At 44.1% G+C, this 17,155-nt stretch overlaps 1 protein-coding gene across 7 annotated transcripts in view; it reads left to right on the top strand.

The window, feature by feature from the left end:
* st18 (ST18 C2H2C-type zinc finger transcription factor) overlaps positions 1-17,155 on the top strand; it is a 586,894-nt gene that overhangs the window by 493,590 nt on the left and 76,149 nt on the right. For 6 of the 7 annotated variants that reach the window (XM_085992909.1, XM_085992912.1, XM_085992907.1 and 3 more), the window contains 2 exons: positions 2,561-2,695; positions 9,655-9,745. In XM_085992909.1, the coding sequence (XP_085849035.1) occupies positions 2,561-2,695; positions 9,655-9,745 (226 nt within the window). The remainder of the gene's footprint in view (positions 1-2,560; positions 2,696-9,654; positions 9,746-17,155) is intronic. The other variant, XM_085992910.1, reaches the window with a different exon arrangement.

The raw sequence follows: 17,155 nt of genomic DNA, 5'->3' as shown, positions 1-17,155 counted from the left end.
ATATAAAAAGTATAATTCTTTCTTACCAACAGTTACTGCACAATTTGTTCAGGCATTTCCTTCACTCCTTGTAAGAAAAAATTGCAGCCTTGGCTAGACATGGAATTACATAAAATTTACAGCACAGAAATAGACCATTCGACCCAACTGGTCTATACTGGTGTTTATACTGCACACGCGCCTTCTCCCACCCTGCTTTATCTAACCCGATCAGCATAACCTTCTTTGCCTTTCACCCTCATGTACTTATCTAGCTTCCCCTTAAATGCATCTATAGACACCTCTGCACTTAGCAGAGTTCAAATGGAAAATTGAGTGGAATGGCGATGGAACCTATATTCTTGCCCAATGTGTTAGTGCTCCAATGCTCAATACCTGAATTTTAAAAAGGCAGGGCGAGTTAAATTAATGGGTGGAAATATAGTAAAACATAGATGTTTGGAGTTTCTGTGGGTTTTGCTCGATCTCCCACCATAGCCTGGGCAGAAGATGAGTGTATACTCCAGAGAAATGGAAAATCTACCCCAGAATATGTAATAAACAGAGAAAAATTGCCTTCCTCTGTGGCAAGACTCCTGTGCCATTAACCCAGGGAGTATGTTGTAGAATTGACAATTAATTAGTTTAGTTATAAGCATTTAGAAAAAAACATGTAAGAGCCACTCCGAATATGTCTGAACTGTGAATACTGTGGTTTGCCATCCCATGTTAATTCTAGTGAGTCCATCCCTTGCTCCAAGACCAGACACGGGTTCCCTTACACTTGCTCTTGCAGATGGAGGGTTGAATGCTTAGTTTTGCACAAATCCTGTTTGTGTTTGAGTCTAGCACTTAGGAGTGATGGAGAACTGGCTGCTACCTTTTTCTTTTGCCCATGCATATTATTTCTTGCAAACTATTGTTTCTTCCATTTCTTTTTCTGAGCTTTTCTCCACTCTGTGATTCCCACAATAGTACAATTGAAATCAGAAGCCACAGTATATAAGGGGCATTGTGGATGCAAACCAGCATCCTGTCATTCTGTGACAGAGTACATTGAAGCTTTAACATCTTGTACCGTTGTATTATCATGGGACTGGGCCTTAAGGCTGCATTACACTACAACTGTAGTGTCACTGCAAAGAGGTTTTGCTGTGCTCTGACACTACAAAGTCATGGAGTCAGCACACAAGCTGACTCTAGAGCGAATCAGATTGAGACTCTCCTCCAGAAACACAACTACTTTGCACTGATACTACAGTTGTAGGGTAAATGCAGTCTTTGTGTTTTATATGGATTAAATTGTTATGAACTACTTTTTTCTAAGAACTGGTTCATTTTTACTTTTTTATTAAAATTCCTTTGTACTTTATTCATGAGTATTTTAATAGTGCATATCCCTTTCAAGGCAAGAAAATATAACTTTTTATTGGATGTATGGATAACTACCTGACGTGAGTAAGTGCTTTTGTGTGGAATAGTCACCAAGAGTTACAGAATTATTGGAGCACAATTACTGTATAAATCGTTCTAGAAATATAGTTTGAGATTACAGTTTAGAAAATGTTTTAGATGTACTGGGGTAAAGTATAGCGTCAGTATGCAAACAACAAGAGAACTAACAGCTAAGGGTAGAGTTTCCACTTGGTTGCACTGGTATTTCTGGTGCAATTCAGCCGAAATCGGCCAAACCAGTGTGAAAGACCATGGAATTTCAGGCACACATTACGTTCAACACATGATATTTTGCACTGGTTTTTAAAAAACCACGTGCTGGAAGCCACGCACATCCACAAAACTGGCCAAGCCCCCGATCGAATTAATCGTCATGGCGAGTTTCCGCTAATTGCGCCCATTTGCAGCCCTTCGAGGAGGCTCGTAAAATTAAGCTTATTTTTTAAGCGCAAGGGCACTAATAGACACCTTTTAAAAGCTCTTAAATATTTTCTTAAAATTGACTAAGAAACTGAGTACTGTACACCAATGAAACTCGTAAATGGTTCTGTATAGTTTTTTGAAATCATTTTCAGTTATTTAAAATCTGGTGACTCACTGATGGTGGACTAGACACTCTTATTAAAAATGTTTAGTTTTTGTGTTAAACCCATTTTCAGCAGTATTAATAAAACTGTACCAGGTTACTACACTTAAATATATCAAGGAATATTTTTTAATGCAAGAAAAAAAATTCAATTACATTCTAAAACACTGCCCGATTGCATTGGTTCAGGGACGATTTTACGTTTGTGATTATGCAAATAAGTTTGAGTGGAAACTTGAACCATAAAATCAATTCGGAAAACTAACACAATTTTGAGTGCAATTTGCGCCCGGATTGCCGATCGCGAAAGCGGAAACTCTACCCCGCCGCCCCCCCCCCCACCACCACTATAATGTTTCATTGAGGGATATTTACTAGCTCTTGCCCTTATCCTTATAACTGCATGGTTTTGATTGTTGAATATTCCCATTCCTCATAGCAACAGTTCAATGTTCAGGATTATTGGTGTAAGAAAGGGCTGACCAGGTAGATGTATTTTAGTTAGTTAACTCACTGCTAATGCTCTGCTGATTTTTACAGATTCTATTAGATCTGACAAAAAAGAATCTAAGTGTCCAACTCCAGGCTGTGATGGCAGTGGTCATATTACTGGGCTGTATCCTCACCACCGGAGTTTTTCAGGCTGTCCTCACAAAATGAGAGTGCCACCAGACAGTGAGTAGTCAGCAGTGCAACACACTTTTCCTACCTTAAACCAAACTTTTGCACGCACGTGCAGTATATCATTCAAAAACCTTATCTATTGTGCGCAGATGGGATATTACAAACATTCAAAATCTCTGTAATTATAATAAAAACAAGTGTAAATGAAAGGAGTGAAGCAATCTAGATCTGAGAACAGGCTATACCTCAGTTCAACATATGGTTTAAATAGACCAAATGTTCTGCTTGGCAAATCCAGTTATTGATATGATTATAGTTCATGGCGCCACCCTGTTACTTAATGATTCCAAAGTCAGCACATGGTAAAAAAGGACAGCTGAGTCCTTAAATCTACAACCCACCTGCCGGCTCTGAACTCAGTGACAGCTCATTTCATAGGCTCACTCGTCAATGTGGATCATTCTCCCACACTTGGTTTATCATTTGAAGTAAAGTTATTGTTAAACAGTTGAGTTGATAGTTGATTAGATTTAAGCTACCCTAACTGTTTATATATATTTATAATAAAGAACAAAGCTTAGAGTCTATATCAAATGTTATTGTGGCAACAGTAAGGGCAACAACAAGTGTTCTGAAGTCACAATAGCAGCAACAATGTGCAGGTGTCTATTTCATTGAGCTGGCAAAGGTACTAGAAATACCTGTAGGCAATGCAATACCAGATTCAAGATAGCCCAACCATCTAACCTTGTAACCTTACTCTTATTGGAATCTCTCCCGGCTCCTCTGCTCCTCAGTCCCAAAAGAGACTGAGAAAGGAGTAAGCAAGAGCACCTGAGCAAACAGAAAGACTGGGAATGGAAGGAAGACTAAGAATAAAGAAATAGTTGTTATATTTAAAGAATACTTTTTTTCATTACAATCATAGAATCATGCAGCACGGAAGGAGGCCCATTCAGCCCATCGTGCCTGTGCCGGCACTATGAAAAAGATATCCAATTAGTCTCACTCGCCTGCTCTTTCTCCATAGCACTGTAAGTTTTACCATTATAGAGAGATGGTAAATAGGACCCTCAGATTTTAAAATCATAAACTGCAATGCTGAAATTAATATTAATTTTACAGTAATAAATCTATTCAAACATTATATGACTGAAATAAAGACTAAAAATGAACTTTTATCTAAAAAGATTGACTGATTTTCACCTCCCAAATTTAGGGGAACTGAAGCCAATTATACCACTACCCTGGAAGAGATCATCTAAACTAGCACAGGCCTAGGAACCTGGGGCCTTTCTGGTCTGTATAGCTCAGCTATTCACTAGATAAACTCACTGGGGGGAATTTTAACTCAAAAAAACGATGGGTTGGGGTTGGGTGGGAAGTTAAAGTGTTAAAAATCTGAATCCCAACCAGAGCCCGCCCCCTTCCGGTTTTAACGGAGGCGGGAGAGGGGGGCAGGCAGCCAACCCACTCCCAGGTAGCGGGTCGTCCATTTAAATATTATAGTGGGGCAGGCAAGCCTCTGATTTAACCACCATTTTAAAAACAGGCTGATCGGGTTTTGCAGGCCTCAGGAAACCCGCCAGCTAATGCAAGGCGAAGACTGCTGGATCCAGGAGATAAGTGCCTTTACAGTTACCTCCTGGATCCAGCGCCCCTGCCTAACCCACCCCCTGCGATCAAAGACCCCCCCGCAAGAGGCCTCTGATCCCTCCTCCGGGCTTCTGATTTCCCCCATAGGAACCTCCCTCCCCATGCTCCTCCTTCCCCTTGATGTCGTCTGCCTCTTCCCTAATGCTCCTCTGGCTCCCGCCGCCCACCCACCCCCCCACCCCGATGTGCTCCGGACGTCCCTCCCACCCCCGTGCTCCTCTGGCCCTCTGATCATGCCCCAGCCCGTCCCCCCGTGCTCCTCTGGCCCCCCTATGTGCATCGGAACCCCCCATCCCATGCTCCTCCAGCTCTTTGATGCTGCTCCTGGCCCCCGATCATGCTCCTCTGCCCCCGCCCCTGCCCCACTCCCGCCCCCGCCCTCGTGCTGCTTTGGCCCCCTGATCAGCTGCTCCGGCCCTACAATGTGCTCCCACCACCGCCCCACCCCCCACTCTGGTGCTACCCCAGCCCCCCGATCAGCTGCTCTGGCTCTCTGATGTGCTCCTGGCTCCCCCCTGCTCCCCACCCTCCCATGCCCCTCCGGCCCTCTGATCAGCTGCTCCAGCCCTCCAATGTGCTCCTGGCCCCATCCCCCATGCCCCTCCGGCCCTCTGATCAGCTGCTCCAGCCCTCCAATGTGCTCCTGGCCCCATCCCCCATGCCCCTCCGGCCCTCTGATCAGCTGCTCCTGCCCTCCAATGTGCTCTCTGCTCCCTCCCCGCCCCCTACCACACCCTCCCCCCCCGCACTGCCCCATGCTCCTCCAGCCCCCCTCATGCCATAAGCCTGTAGGTTGGTGATCAGATGACAACTCATGGAATGCATGGCATGGTCTTTACCCAGCTAGAGGAAAGCAGGAGTAGGTTGATCACAAACTAACTGCTGTCACACCAAACTTGCTGCCAGTCCATTGCTAAAACCGTTACCACTGGAAGAAACAAAAAAATTCCATCATTTAAAATTGATACATTAAAATTTACAGGATTGTTTAGAACTTTGTAATGTCAGTTTCTGTGAGGAGTTTCACCACCACAGGACCCTCTAAGCAAATGGTACCCTGGTAACAAGGTTTGTGACAGACCAGCTGAGCAGATTGGCATTCACCAAAGGGCCCTGCGAGGCACTCATCACTGCCTCTTTCTGAGCATAAACCCCAACTGCCCCTTCTTCCTCTCTCACTGACCTGCCCACCTAGCGCCCACTGGGAGCTAACCTTGTCAACCTGCTTCCAACTCTGCTCACCTCACCCACCACTGCCCCCTTGGACTCTGCCAATTGATCAACAGTCAGCACCCCTCTTTGCATTACACTCCAGAATGTCTATTCACTTGTGAACAAAGCCCTTGTCATCCAAACCTTATTATGATGGTTGCATTAACATTCGGACTTTGACTTTTTTTTATTTGTTTATGGGATGTGGGCGTTGCTGGCAGGGCCAGCATTTATTGCCCATCCCTAATTGCTCTTTAGAAGATGTTGGTGAGCTGCTTTGTTGAACCGCTGCAGTCCGAGTGGTAAAGGTACTCCCACAGTGCTGTTAGGTAGGGAGTTCCAGGATTTTGACTCAGCGACGATGAAGGATCGGTGATATACTTCTAAGCCCAGATGATGTGTGACTTGGACGGGAACTTGGAGGTGATGGTGTTCCCATGCGCCTACTGCCCTGTCCTTCTAGGTGGAAGAGGTCATGGGTTTGGGAGGTGCTGCCAAAGAAGCCTTGGTAAGTTGCTGCAGTGCATGTTGTAGATGGTACACACTGCAGCCATGGTACGCTGGTGGTGGGGGGACTGAATGTTTAAGGTGGTGGATGGATGCCAATCAAGTGGACTGCTTTGTCCTGGATAGTGTCGAGCTTCTTGTGTGTTATTGGAGCTGCACTCATCCAGGCAAGTGGAGAGTATTCCATCACACTCCTTACTTGTACCTTGTAGGTGGTGGAAAGGCTTTGGGGAATCAGAAGGTGAGACACTCGCCACAGAATACCCAGCCTCTGACCTGCTCTTGTTGCCACAGTATTTATGTGGCTGGTCCAGTTAAGTTTTTGGTCAATGGTGACCCCCAGGATGTTGATGATGGGGGATTCAGTGATGGTAATGCCGTTGAATGTCAAGGGGAGGTGGTTAAACTGATACTTGACTCATGGGTGGCGACAACAACAACTTTATATAGCGCCTTTAACAGCATAAGGGGGCGTATGGCCCACTCCTGCTCCTATTTCTTATGTTCTAACATTGTAAAACATTCCAAGGTGCTTCACAGGAGTGTGATAAAACAGACTAGACAAGCAACAGCCTGACATAATCATACTCACAGAATCATAACTTTCAGCCAATGTCCCAGACTCCTCCATCATCATCCCTGGGTATGTCCTGTCCCACCAGCAGGACAGACCCACTGTAGGTGGTGGCACAGCAATATACAGTCAGGAGAGGGTGGCCCTGGGAGGCTCCATGAATATCCCCATCCTCAATGATGGCAGAGCCCAGCACGCAAGTGCAAAAGACAAGGCTGAAGCGTTTGCAACCATCTTCAACCAGAAGTGCCAAGTGGATGATTTATCTCAGCCTCCTCCTGAGGACCCCACCATCACAGAAGCCAAGCATCAGCCAATTCGATTCACTCCACGTGATATCAAGAAATGGCTGATTGCACTGGATACAGCAAAGTCTATGGGTCCCGACAACATCCCGGCTCTCAGCCTGAAGACTTGAGCTCCAGAACTAGCCACGCCTCTAGCCAAGCTGTTCCAATACAGCTACAACACTGGCATCTATCCGACAATGTGGAAAACTGCCCAGGTATGTCCTGTCCACAAAAAGCATGACAAATCCAATCCAGCCAATTACCGCCCCACCAGTCTACTCTCAATCATCAGCAAAATGATGGAAAGTGTCATCGACAGTGCTATCAAGCGGCACTTACTCACCAATAACCTGCTCACCAGTGCTCAGTTCCGGTTCCACCAGGATTACTCAGCTCCCGACCTCATTACAGCCTTGGTCCAAACTTGGACAAAAGAGCTGAATTTCCGAGGTGAGGTGAGACTGGCTGCTCTTGACATCAAGGCAGCATTTGACTGAGTGTGGCATCAAGGAGCCCTAGTAAAATTGAAGTCAATGGGAATCAGGGGCAAAACTCTCCATCGGCTGGAGTCATACCTAGCACAAAGTAAGATGGTTATAGTTGTTGGAGGTCAATCATCTCAGCCCCAGGACATCGCTGCAGGAGTTCCTCAGGGCAGTCTCCTAGGTTCAACCATCTTCAGCTATTTCATCAATAACCTCCCCTCCATCATAAGGTCAGAAGTGGGGATGTTCACTGATGGCTGCACAGTGTTCAGTTTCATTCGCAACTCCTCCGATAATGAAGTGGTCCATGCCCGCATGCAACAAGACCTGTACGACACTCAGGCTTGGGCTGATAGGTGGCAAGTAACATTTATGCCACACAAGTGCTAGGCAATGAATATCTTCAACAAGTGAGAAGCTAACCACCACCCCTTGACATTCAATGGCATAACCATCAATGATTCCCCCACCATCATCATCCTGGGGGTAACCATTGACCAGAAACTTAACTGGACCAGCCACATAAATATTGTGGCTATAAGAGCAGGTCAGAGGCTTGGTATTCTGTGGCGAGTATCTCAGCTCCTGAATCCCCAAAGCCTTTCCACCATCTGCAAGGCACAAGTCAAGAGTGTGATGAAATACTCTCCACTTGCCTGGATGAGTGCAGCTCCAACAACACTCAAGAAGTTCAACACCATCCAGGAAAAACAGTCCACTTGATTGGCACCCCATCTACCACCTTAAACATTCACTCCCTGCACTACTGGTGCAATGTGACTGCATTGTGTTCCGTCTACAAGATGCACTGCAGCAACTCGCCGAGGCTTCTTCGACAGCACCTTCCAAACCCGCGACCTCTACCACCTAGAAGAACAAGAGCAACAGGTGCATGGGAACACCACCACCTCCAAGTTGCCCTGCAAGTCACACACCATCTTGACTTAGAAATATATCGCTGTTCCTTCATTGCTGCTGGGTCAAAATCCTGCAACTCCTTCCCTAACAGTGCTGTGGGAATACCTTCACCACTCGAACTGCAGCAATTCAAGAAGGCGGCTCACCACCACCAAGGGCAATTAGGGATGGGCAATAAATGCTGACTTTGCCTGCGACGCCCACATCCCAGAAAGAATTTTTTTTTTAATTCACGCTGAGCCACGTAAGGAGAAATTAGTGCACACCAAAAGCTTCGTCAAAGAGGTAGGTTTTAAGGGGCGTCTTAAAGGAGGAAAGAGAGGTAGAGAGGCGGAGAGGTTTAGGGAGGGAATTTCCGAGCTTAGGGCCTAGGCAGCTGAAGGCATGACAACCAATGGTTGAACGATTAAAATCAGGGATGCTCAAGAGACCAGAATTAGAGGAGTGCTGATATCTCGGTGGGGGTTGAGGAGATTATAGAGATAGGGAGGGGTGAGGCCTTGGAGGGATTTGAAAACAAGGATGAGAATTTTAAAATCAAGGCGTTGCTTAACTGGGAGCCAGTGTAGGTCAGCGAGCACAAGGGTGATGGGTGAACGGGACTTGGTGCGAGTTAGGATACGGGCAGCCGAGTTCCTGAAACATTAAAGTGGCACTGCTGTTGGTTTAATGAACATTCCATGCCACAGAATGGGTGAATGGAGAATGGAGGTTACTCATCTGAATGAACAGATGCTAGGCAGGAACTGTGAGGAGCTTCCCAAGAAGGAAAAGCACCTTGCCTTTTCATAAAATTACTCAAGTCCTTCTGTGCTCCCAGCAACCATCAGGACCAATTTCCGAAATCATCTTTCCATCCTACAGCTGCCTTTGGGACACCCTGTAGCATTGTCCTGTGACTTCTGCATTGGTGTGGATGTCTGGTGAGGACAGGTTCAGGCTCAGCTTTGTTGGCTCTATCGTGGACTAGTTGGCTAACAGCCATTGTCATGCCACATATGTGGAGATGGTTAATTGGGCAAGTTATCACAGGACTGTCAGCATGCTTGGAACCATACACCAGCCAAAGTCAGCATTTTCAAGACAAGAGGGGGCAAATTGAATTAAGTTTTTACATGAAATTACTGTCGTACAGCAGAATTCGATGGCTCCATTTGAACCTTTGCATTCTTGCATTAAGCAGATTTTATTATAGGCAATATATTCTATGTAAATTTCTTATTTACATATGTATTATTATTCATGTATTTATTTTATATATATAGATAGATAGATAGATTAGACACTGAAGGAAAAGCAAACAAACTGAAATTAATCAGCATCGTCACTGACACAGACTTGTTTTGTTGCATCTTTTCCTATATTCAGTCCTTGCCATGCATGAGAATGTGCTCAGGTGCCCAACCCCAGGCTGCACAGGAAGAGGGCATGTGAATAGCAACCGCAATTCACACCGAAGGTAAGTTGTATTACTTAGTGTGCGTACTTTATAGTGAGAATGTCAGACAATCAAGAGAATGGCTAAATTAATGGTTTAGACCACTTCTTTCACTCCAGAGTTCAATGCACGTGAGAGGGGTAGGATTAAAAGCTGTCTTTTTTGACTAAAAGCCTTAAGTGGGTTTAGGCAGTCACAATCCAGTTAATAACACAAAATTATGCTGTATATTACTTCAGCTGCTACCAACTTTTCAGTTTTCAGAAATGGCCATGAAGATAATTGATAAAAGGAATAATCACAGTGATACAATCAGTGTGCTTTTTGTGAGATTGGAGCGAAAGCTTGTTGTCAGGGCAATATAAGAGGTGATTTAAAATGAATCTAACCAACCGCTAATTGAGAAATTGGGAAAATGGTTACATTGTAGGAAAGTATAGAGGGAATACTTTCTGTTCAGAGTACTCCCTTCTAGCAGTGTCTTAAGAAAACATAAATTTCATCTTATAAATAACTTTGAGTTAGATGCCTCATAAAGACCCACCATTTGTGATCTCCATCTCTTCTAAGTCATTCTAGTGACATGAGAGGAATTACTTGCATCCATATGAGATGCTATAGGGTAGCCACATTCACCAGTAATTGCTTCAAGAGTTCTCCTGGCTGGCCGCCATAACTTCATGAAAGAAGACATGCCAGGGTGATCAGGGGCCGGAGTTGACTGTCTGGCCATACTTGCCAAGATGCCACCAACCATTTCTGCAAGTCCTGGAAAACCTATCTGGTAATGGCCATGAGAACTTGTCTTCTCAGGGTCTGGGCCGGCAGAAAGGCAGATGCTGAGTTGTGCTATCTGCTATGACAATCACTGGGAATTTCCTTGGGGGAACTCCGATTGGCCACTGTAACTTCAGCTGAAGATGGCTGGAAACCCTGGTACACTATGTAAACTGTGTTTCCACCAATTTATCTGATAAAATTATGTCGGCTGATTAGGAGAACCCCCGAGGAAATTCCCAGCAAATGCTACTCCCATGCAGCATAGCACATGCACAGGATTAGTAATGGTCAGCTGTGGCCTGAAACTTGCAGGTATGCTGCAGTGCTCATTTGTACTTTTCTTTTAATTGTTATGAAAGATGCTGTGGGATGGTGCTATGGAATGGTACAGAGGGCAACCTTCCTCACTTGCATCTCATGCAGCAGCCAAAGAGGTGACCGGGTGCTGGGCTGGTCTGCGACTTGTCCAGAAACTCATATCTGCACCGAGGTTTCCTCGTCCTTTCATCTTGGCCTATCATGCCTTACTTCCCTGTCTCTTCTGTCTTGGAAAAGGCAGCTGATGAATTGAAATCCATCTTAATGCTCTCCCAGAACTTGCTGAATTTTATCCCCCTTCTTGTGCCACTCACCACCCCTTTAAATTTGGCTTCCTACCAGTGACATCATCCTTAGAGCCGCTTGAGTTTGCATCTGGAGTTATGAATAATTATGCAAATGAGTTTAGATCAGAAAATTAAATGTTATTGGTATTTAAGATTCAGGCAGGTGTCAAAGCAATGCAAACCAAATTAGTTAATAATGTTGATCAAGATATAATGGTCTAATTTCCTTCTTCAACTGCCTAGATATTCTTTAATTTGACCTACAAGATTGTGGTGGGACTTCTGCCCACTGCCATGACCCAACATAATACCATCCTAGTTTCCTGGGTCATAGGTCATTACTTAATCATGGCAAGCTCCCAGTGAGATCCCTACCACTGGAGCTAAGAAGGGTGGGGAGGAGAGAAATGGGCCAGGAACCTGGGCCTCACCTACCTCCAGTATTTGCATGCAACATTTGGTGAAGGGGTAACCAGAGGTGGTCCCGTAAGGGTCTAGAGTAGGGAAATTAAAGTTGGGATGAGGAGGCATGGGTAGGCCTCATCACCCAATTTTCCCTGCTGTTTCCACGGCATTCCTGCCTAGAAGGATAGTTCAGGTGAATGGGGGTGAAATTCCATGGCGGTTCCCCCATTCGTCCACCCTAACCTAGGAACATAGGAACGGGTATAGGCCATTCAGCCCTTCGAGCCTGTTCCGTCATTCAATGAGATCATGGCTGATCTGCAATCTAACTCCATATACCCGCCTTTGGCCCATGTCCCTTAATACCTTTGGTTAACAAAAACCTCGGCATAAAAGCTGCGAAAACCCTGTAAATACGGCATTTACGCTGCCTTTCTTTGGCTTGTCTGCTGAAGTTATGGCAGATGAGCTGGAGAACACCCATGAAAATTTACCTCAATGTGGCTATTTTGGTTCCTTTGTACTGAACAATGCAAGTTGGCTATACTGATCAGTTTAGCACTATTGTTCAGATACTAGAAGTATTTCCACACCTCCTTAGCATTTCATTATTAATTAGTCAGTGACTAATATATTGCATTTGGCTAGTCACCTGTAAATCCCACTTTTGTACTCTTGCAACTCTACTGATCAATGTGACAGGCAAAAACTACTGTGCTGGAAGCTTTTCGCTTTCTTCATTGACACCAAAGTTCTAGTGCAGGTTAAACTTATGTTTTATATGATCTATGTCCAAACAATTCTGATTCAAGGCTTCGAGCTTTTATATGTGCCACAGAAGGGATTCCCTTTGCCAATATGTGAAGTCCAGGGCCAAGCTGTGAGAAGAATTTGTGATAAAAAGGAGCAAATTATGAAAGGACTCCAGCCTACACGAATGTGTTGTTCAGCACCCTGGAGATGGAGACAGCCTCACAGTGGGCAAGTGCCATTGGCAAGACCCCTTACATGAGAACATGGATTAAACAGTTGGTGCTGAGTAATCATGATATACAACATTCAAATTGGATGTCTACAACATCAGTATGGCTAGCACAATCAAGAAGATTGTGCACTCCATGCCTGGTGATGGATTTCTGCGTAGTTTGTTTGCAGACTCTGAAGCATGATAATGGGGGTAAGATTAGTTCCACTGCACAGTTGGTTTGTTAACTGATATACCTGTTCATGCACCAGTCTGCAACTCCACATGCCTGACACAATAAGTCATTTTAAAAGACTGTATAAACTATTTGCCTTTAAGAATTCTTGATTTATGTTAACCATGAGTGCCCAGCGACAGAAGTGAATACCAAAAACATTATGTCCTCGCTTATAGCAATCCCATCTGCACTTGAGATCAGTATTAGGGAGTCCATCATAATTTTAAATCACAATAAATCTTAAAATCAAATATTTATACAGTTTACATATGAACATATGAACAATGACAGATAGGAAAAGTCCCTCTGGTCCATCTAGGCTATGCCACACAACTGTGATGACATGTGCATCACAATATAGAAACTCCCCATCCCACCCGAAAGCCATGTGATCACCTGGGAGAGGTGAAAAAACAGATAAAAACAATGAGTTCGCTATTAATCCCCCCATGATGGGCAGGAGGAGGTCGAGGGGGTGGATTAAACCCTAAAAAATGCGAAACACGACCCCAACCCGAGGCGTACATGTCTGCTGTCATCCTTACAGCGGTGGATATCGAGACATGCGAGTTTCCCATCTTGGAGAGGTGGGGCATTTCATTAATATATTTAAATCAGGCTCCCACATTGCAATTGGGAGCCCAATTTAAATTTAATGGTTACCAGCTGGGTTTCCCAAGTTTCGGGAAACGTGGCAGCGAAATGGAGGCAGGAGCTGCCAGCTCCAGACCTTCTATAGCACTCCTTGTGGGCCAGGAGGACCAGCAGTGCTCCCCACGGCACCTCAAGGAAGCTTGCCGCCTTCCCTCTGCCGATCACGGCCTCTGTCTAGACCCTGCCGTGATCACTGCCATCTCCCTTCCCCAAGCTCCGATCAATAGCCTGCCTACATTCTAATTGCTGGAGACCATCCCTAAGGGTCCCCAGTTGCAGCCTCCTGCTGCTGGTTATCCCACTGGCATTCAGCCAGCCCGTCAATTTGGCCAGCTGCCGAGTGAGAAATGGAAGGAAAAAATAATAATGAGGTCCTGCCGCTAAATTCGGCAGGACCTCCGCATCCCTGGTCTCATCAGGTTCTTCAGCCACTTTTGGTTTCCCCCATACCCTCCCCGCCTCCCTGTAAAATTGTCTTCTACAAGTCCATCTTGTATCTCTGGTGGGTCGGGCAGCTGGTAGGCAGAAGCTCGCAACCACCACAATATCTGACAGAGAGGCTGTGTGGCCCAGCTGATCTTGCTGGTAGATTTCCTACTGATCTAGTGATCAGCCTCTTCTAGTGCTCAAATTGATCAGTATAAGATTCCACTGTATGTCCCTGAGTTTCATGGGGGTTCTCCCAATCTCCTGCGTAACATTGGCAGATACCCTGGAGAAACAGCGTGAAAGGCTGTTCATACCATTTCTTTAGGGGTTCCACTGATCTCCCACCAGAGAACCCGCATTGAAATTCCAGGCATATATTTTTATAGGACAGAACTGGGAGTGATTACTTTCAACAGAATGTACTTCCACTAGGCTTTCATTCCTCATTAATTTCCTTGTGGTAAGTAATTTCATAAAGATTACAAAACAAAATACAAATGAAGGAGGCTTTTAGGCCCAACTAGTTCCTCCTTCACTTATTGTATTTTTAATTGTATGTAGAGGTTCCACTGAATTGATATAAGTAAGTGAAGCATCTGACAAGTCAAAATAGAGTGGCACTGAGTGGTGTAGCACCACAACGCACTTGCATGCAACACGGAGGAATGGTATGGACTGGGTTCTCCCCTGTAGTTTCTCATACAGTGATGGACTCAACCAGTTTAGCTGAAACCAAATGGAGCAAATAAGTATGAGGGGAAATTGGATCATGAATCAGTCCAGTGCAGTTCCTAGCTGCTTGTCCAAAAACGGAATTGGCACATGTTGATGGGTGCCAAATAGAAAGGTAACACTGTGGCAGAAAATAATCTAAAGTGGGGTTGGAATACAAATAAAGCAAATAAAGCTGACAATTTTTTCTTTACTAGTGCTGGAATAGTGCTGAAGATTAATTAAATAGGGGCTAAATGAAAGAGGCAAAGAAATAGGAGGCACACATGTAAATCAAACAAAGGGATGAATGAGCAAAGTAAGATTTAATGTGGAACAAAAGAGAGAAGTGAAATTAAGATGGAAGCCATTAGATATGTTTGCTGTGGTATGTTTACAAACAAAAATGCTAGGTTTAATAGATAGACTAAAATATGCAAAAACTGCCTATTGATCAACAAGTTTAAAGAAAGGGTTATGGCTGTAGAGAGGAAGGTGTAGGGACTTATAAGGAGAGACATAAAAGAGCAGATAGTTAAGCGCAAATGGATATTATTAGACTTGGTAAATGAGTAACCACAGATCAGTGAAAATTGAGGATGTTAATGAGTGGCTGGCAATGTAATCTGAAAGTAACTATACTACCTTCATTAATAATGGGAAATTTTCAGAACACAAAAGACTGGTACATGAGAGATGGCTACACTGAAACCAAATGGGAACAAAGAGACTTGTAAAGAAAGTTGAGGTAGCAATTGAGAATCATTTAAATTAGATAGGTGGAAAGGTAGCAGGAAGGAATCGGAATCCCAGATGAGACAGATCACAGGGGAGAAGGTAGTCAATAGGTGGGTAAGACCACAGAATCCCCGAGAGACACACATGAACCAGAGACCAGGAATAGGAAGACACTAGGGGGCTTGAAATGAGGTCAATCTATAATGAGATGTATATATATGAATGAAAGAAGCATTAGGAATAAAATGCCAGAGTGACAATAGAGAACTATGGTGTGGTAGGAATATCAGAAATGTTGCTAAACAGCGAGGATGGAATGAAATGTAATATTCAGGGGTATAGAGTAATCCAAAAATACAGAGTAGACAAAAAAGGACAAATTTCAGCATTTTCTTATATTTATCCCAGGGAACCTCTTCCCTTTCCTTTCTGCAGGATTTATAGAGGTCAGGTTTCCTCTTTATATCACTTTTAATTAGTTTGTTGATCCATATTCAGTCACATTTGTTCAGGCTCAGCTTGTTGATTTTCAGTATGTATTTGTCCTGCATGCTTAGCATTATAACTTTAACACTGTTTACTTGTCCTCTACTGAAATGTTGAACAACCTTTGCCTATCTATTTGCTTTAGTTGTTCCCTTATTTTATTGAATTTAGCCTTTTTAAAGTTATATATATATATGGCTCTTGGTCATAGCTATTTCGGACTTCCAGATCATCTTAAACTTTATCAATCTGTGGCTGCTGTTCCCCAAGTTATTACAACTTCCATTTCCTGTATATTATCTGGATCATTTACAAATACCAAGTCAAGATGAACAGTGCAGTTTGTTGCTTTCTTGATATACTTGATCATAAAACTGTCAAGGATTTCATTTACCATATCTGATTCTAAAACACTTGTGTTTTCCCTGTTTATATTTGGTTGATTGAAATCTCACATTCCTGTTCTTTCCTAAAACTTCCTGTTCTCAGATACCCTTTCTATTTCTTGATAGAGCATTTTATCTTCCTTGTTATGCTAACTTGGGGCTTGTAGCATATCCCAAGTGTTAGCTTGGATTTTTCACCTTAGAGATATCTATTCAGAGTAGTTCATTCTGTAGCTTTATAAATATATTAAGAAAAAGAGAGTGGTAAAGAGAAATGTGGGCCCATTAAAGACAGATGCAGGTGAGACTATAGTGGACAACAAGGAAATGTCAGACATGTTAAATGAAAACTTTATTACCATTTTCACAGTGATACAAGAAAACTTAAAACAAGTCCGGGGAGGAATTTTGTGGACTTAACATGAATAAAAAATCGCAATGAAGAAAATAATGGGACATAAGATAGACAAATCTACGGGATCTGTTGGTTTCCACCCCAGAGTATTAAAAAGATGAGGTGGGGAAATTGCAGATGTGTAGTTTATCTAGGTTCAGGAATTCTGCCTTTGGATTGGAAAATGGCAACAGTCACTCTATTATTTAAGAAGGGAGAGAGAGGGAAACCAGGAAGCTACAGACCCGTTAGTGTCAGTGGCGGGCGACGTCGGTGGCGGGTCCCGACTCCGCTGCTGTCTCCATCCCGACCTCTGAAATGAATTTCCCTAGATTGGGCTTGTTAAGCCCGCCCAGCGCATTTACCAGCCAATTAGAGGAAGCGGGTCTGGTGACGTCATTTGATGACGCGTTATCAGCCAGTTTCCTTAAAGGGACCATGGCCAAATTGATTTTGACAGTTGTGCTGTCAGTGTTCTACAGCATTGATCAACACAGCCTGGTTGCACATTGTGGAGGAGGGCACAAGCAGGGATGTGGTCAGGAGGACCTGGGTGCAGTGCTGCAAACGTTTCAATGATCTCAGCAGATCACAAAACTTTAGTACAAAGCCACACTCAACCTCATCCTGCTGTGCCTCTC

The sequence above is a fragment of the Somniosus microcephalus genome, chromosome 7, assembly GCF_052327205.1.
Source record: "Somniosus microcephalus isolate GS21.2 chromosome 7, FLI_Smic_1.0, whole genome shotgun sequence".
NCBI classification, from domain to species: Eukaryota; Metazoa; Chordata; class Chondrichthyes; order Squaliformes; family Somniosidae; genus Somniosus; species Somniosus microcephalus.
This window is presented reverse-complemented; position numbering and strand designations above follow the sequence as displayed.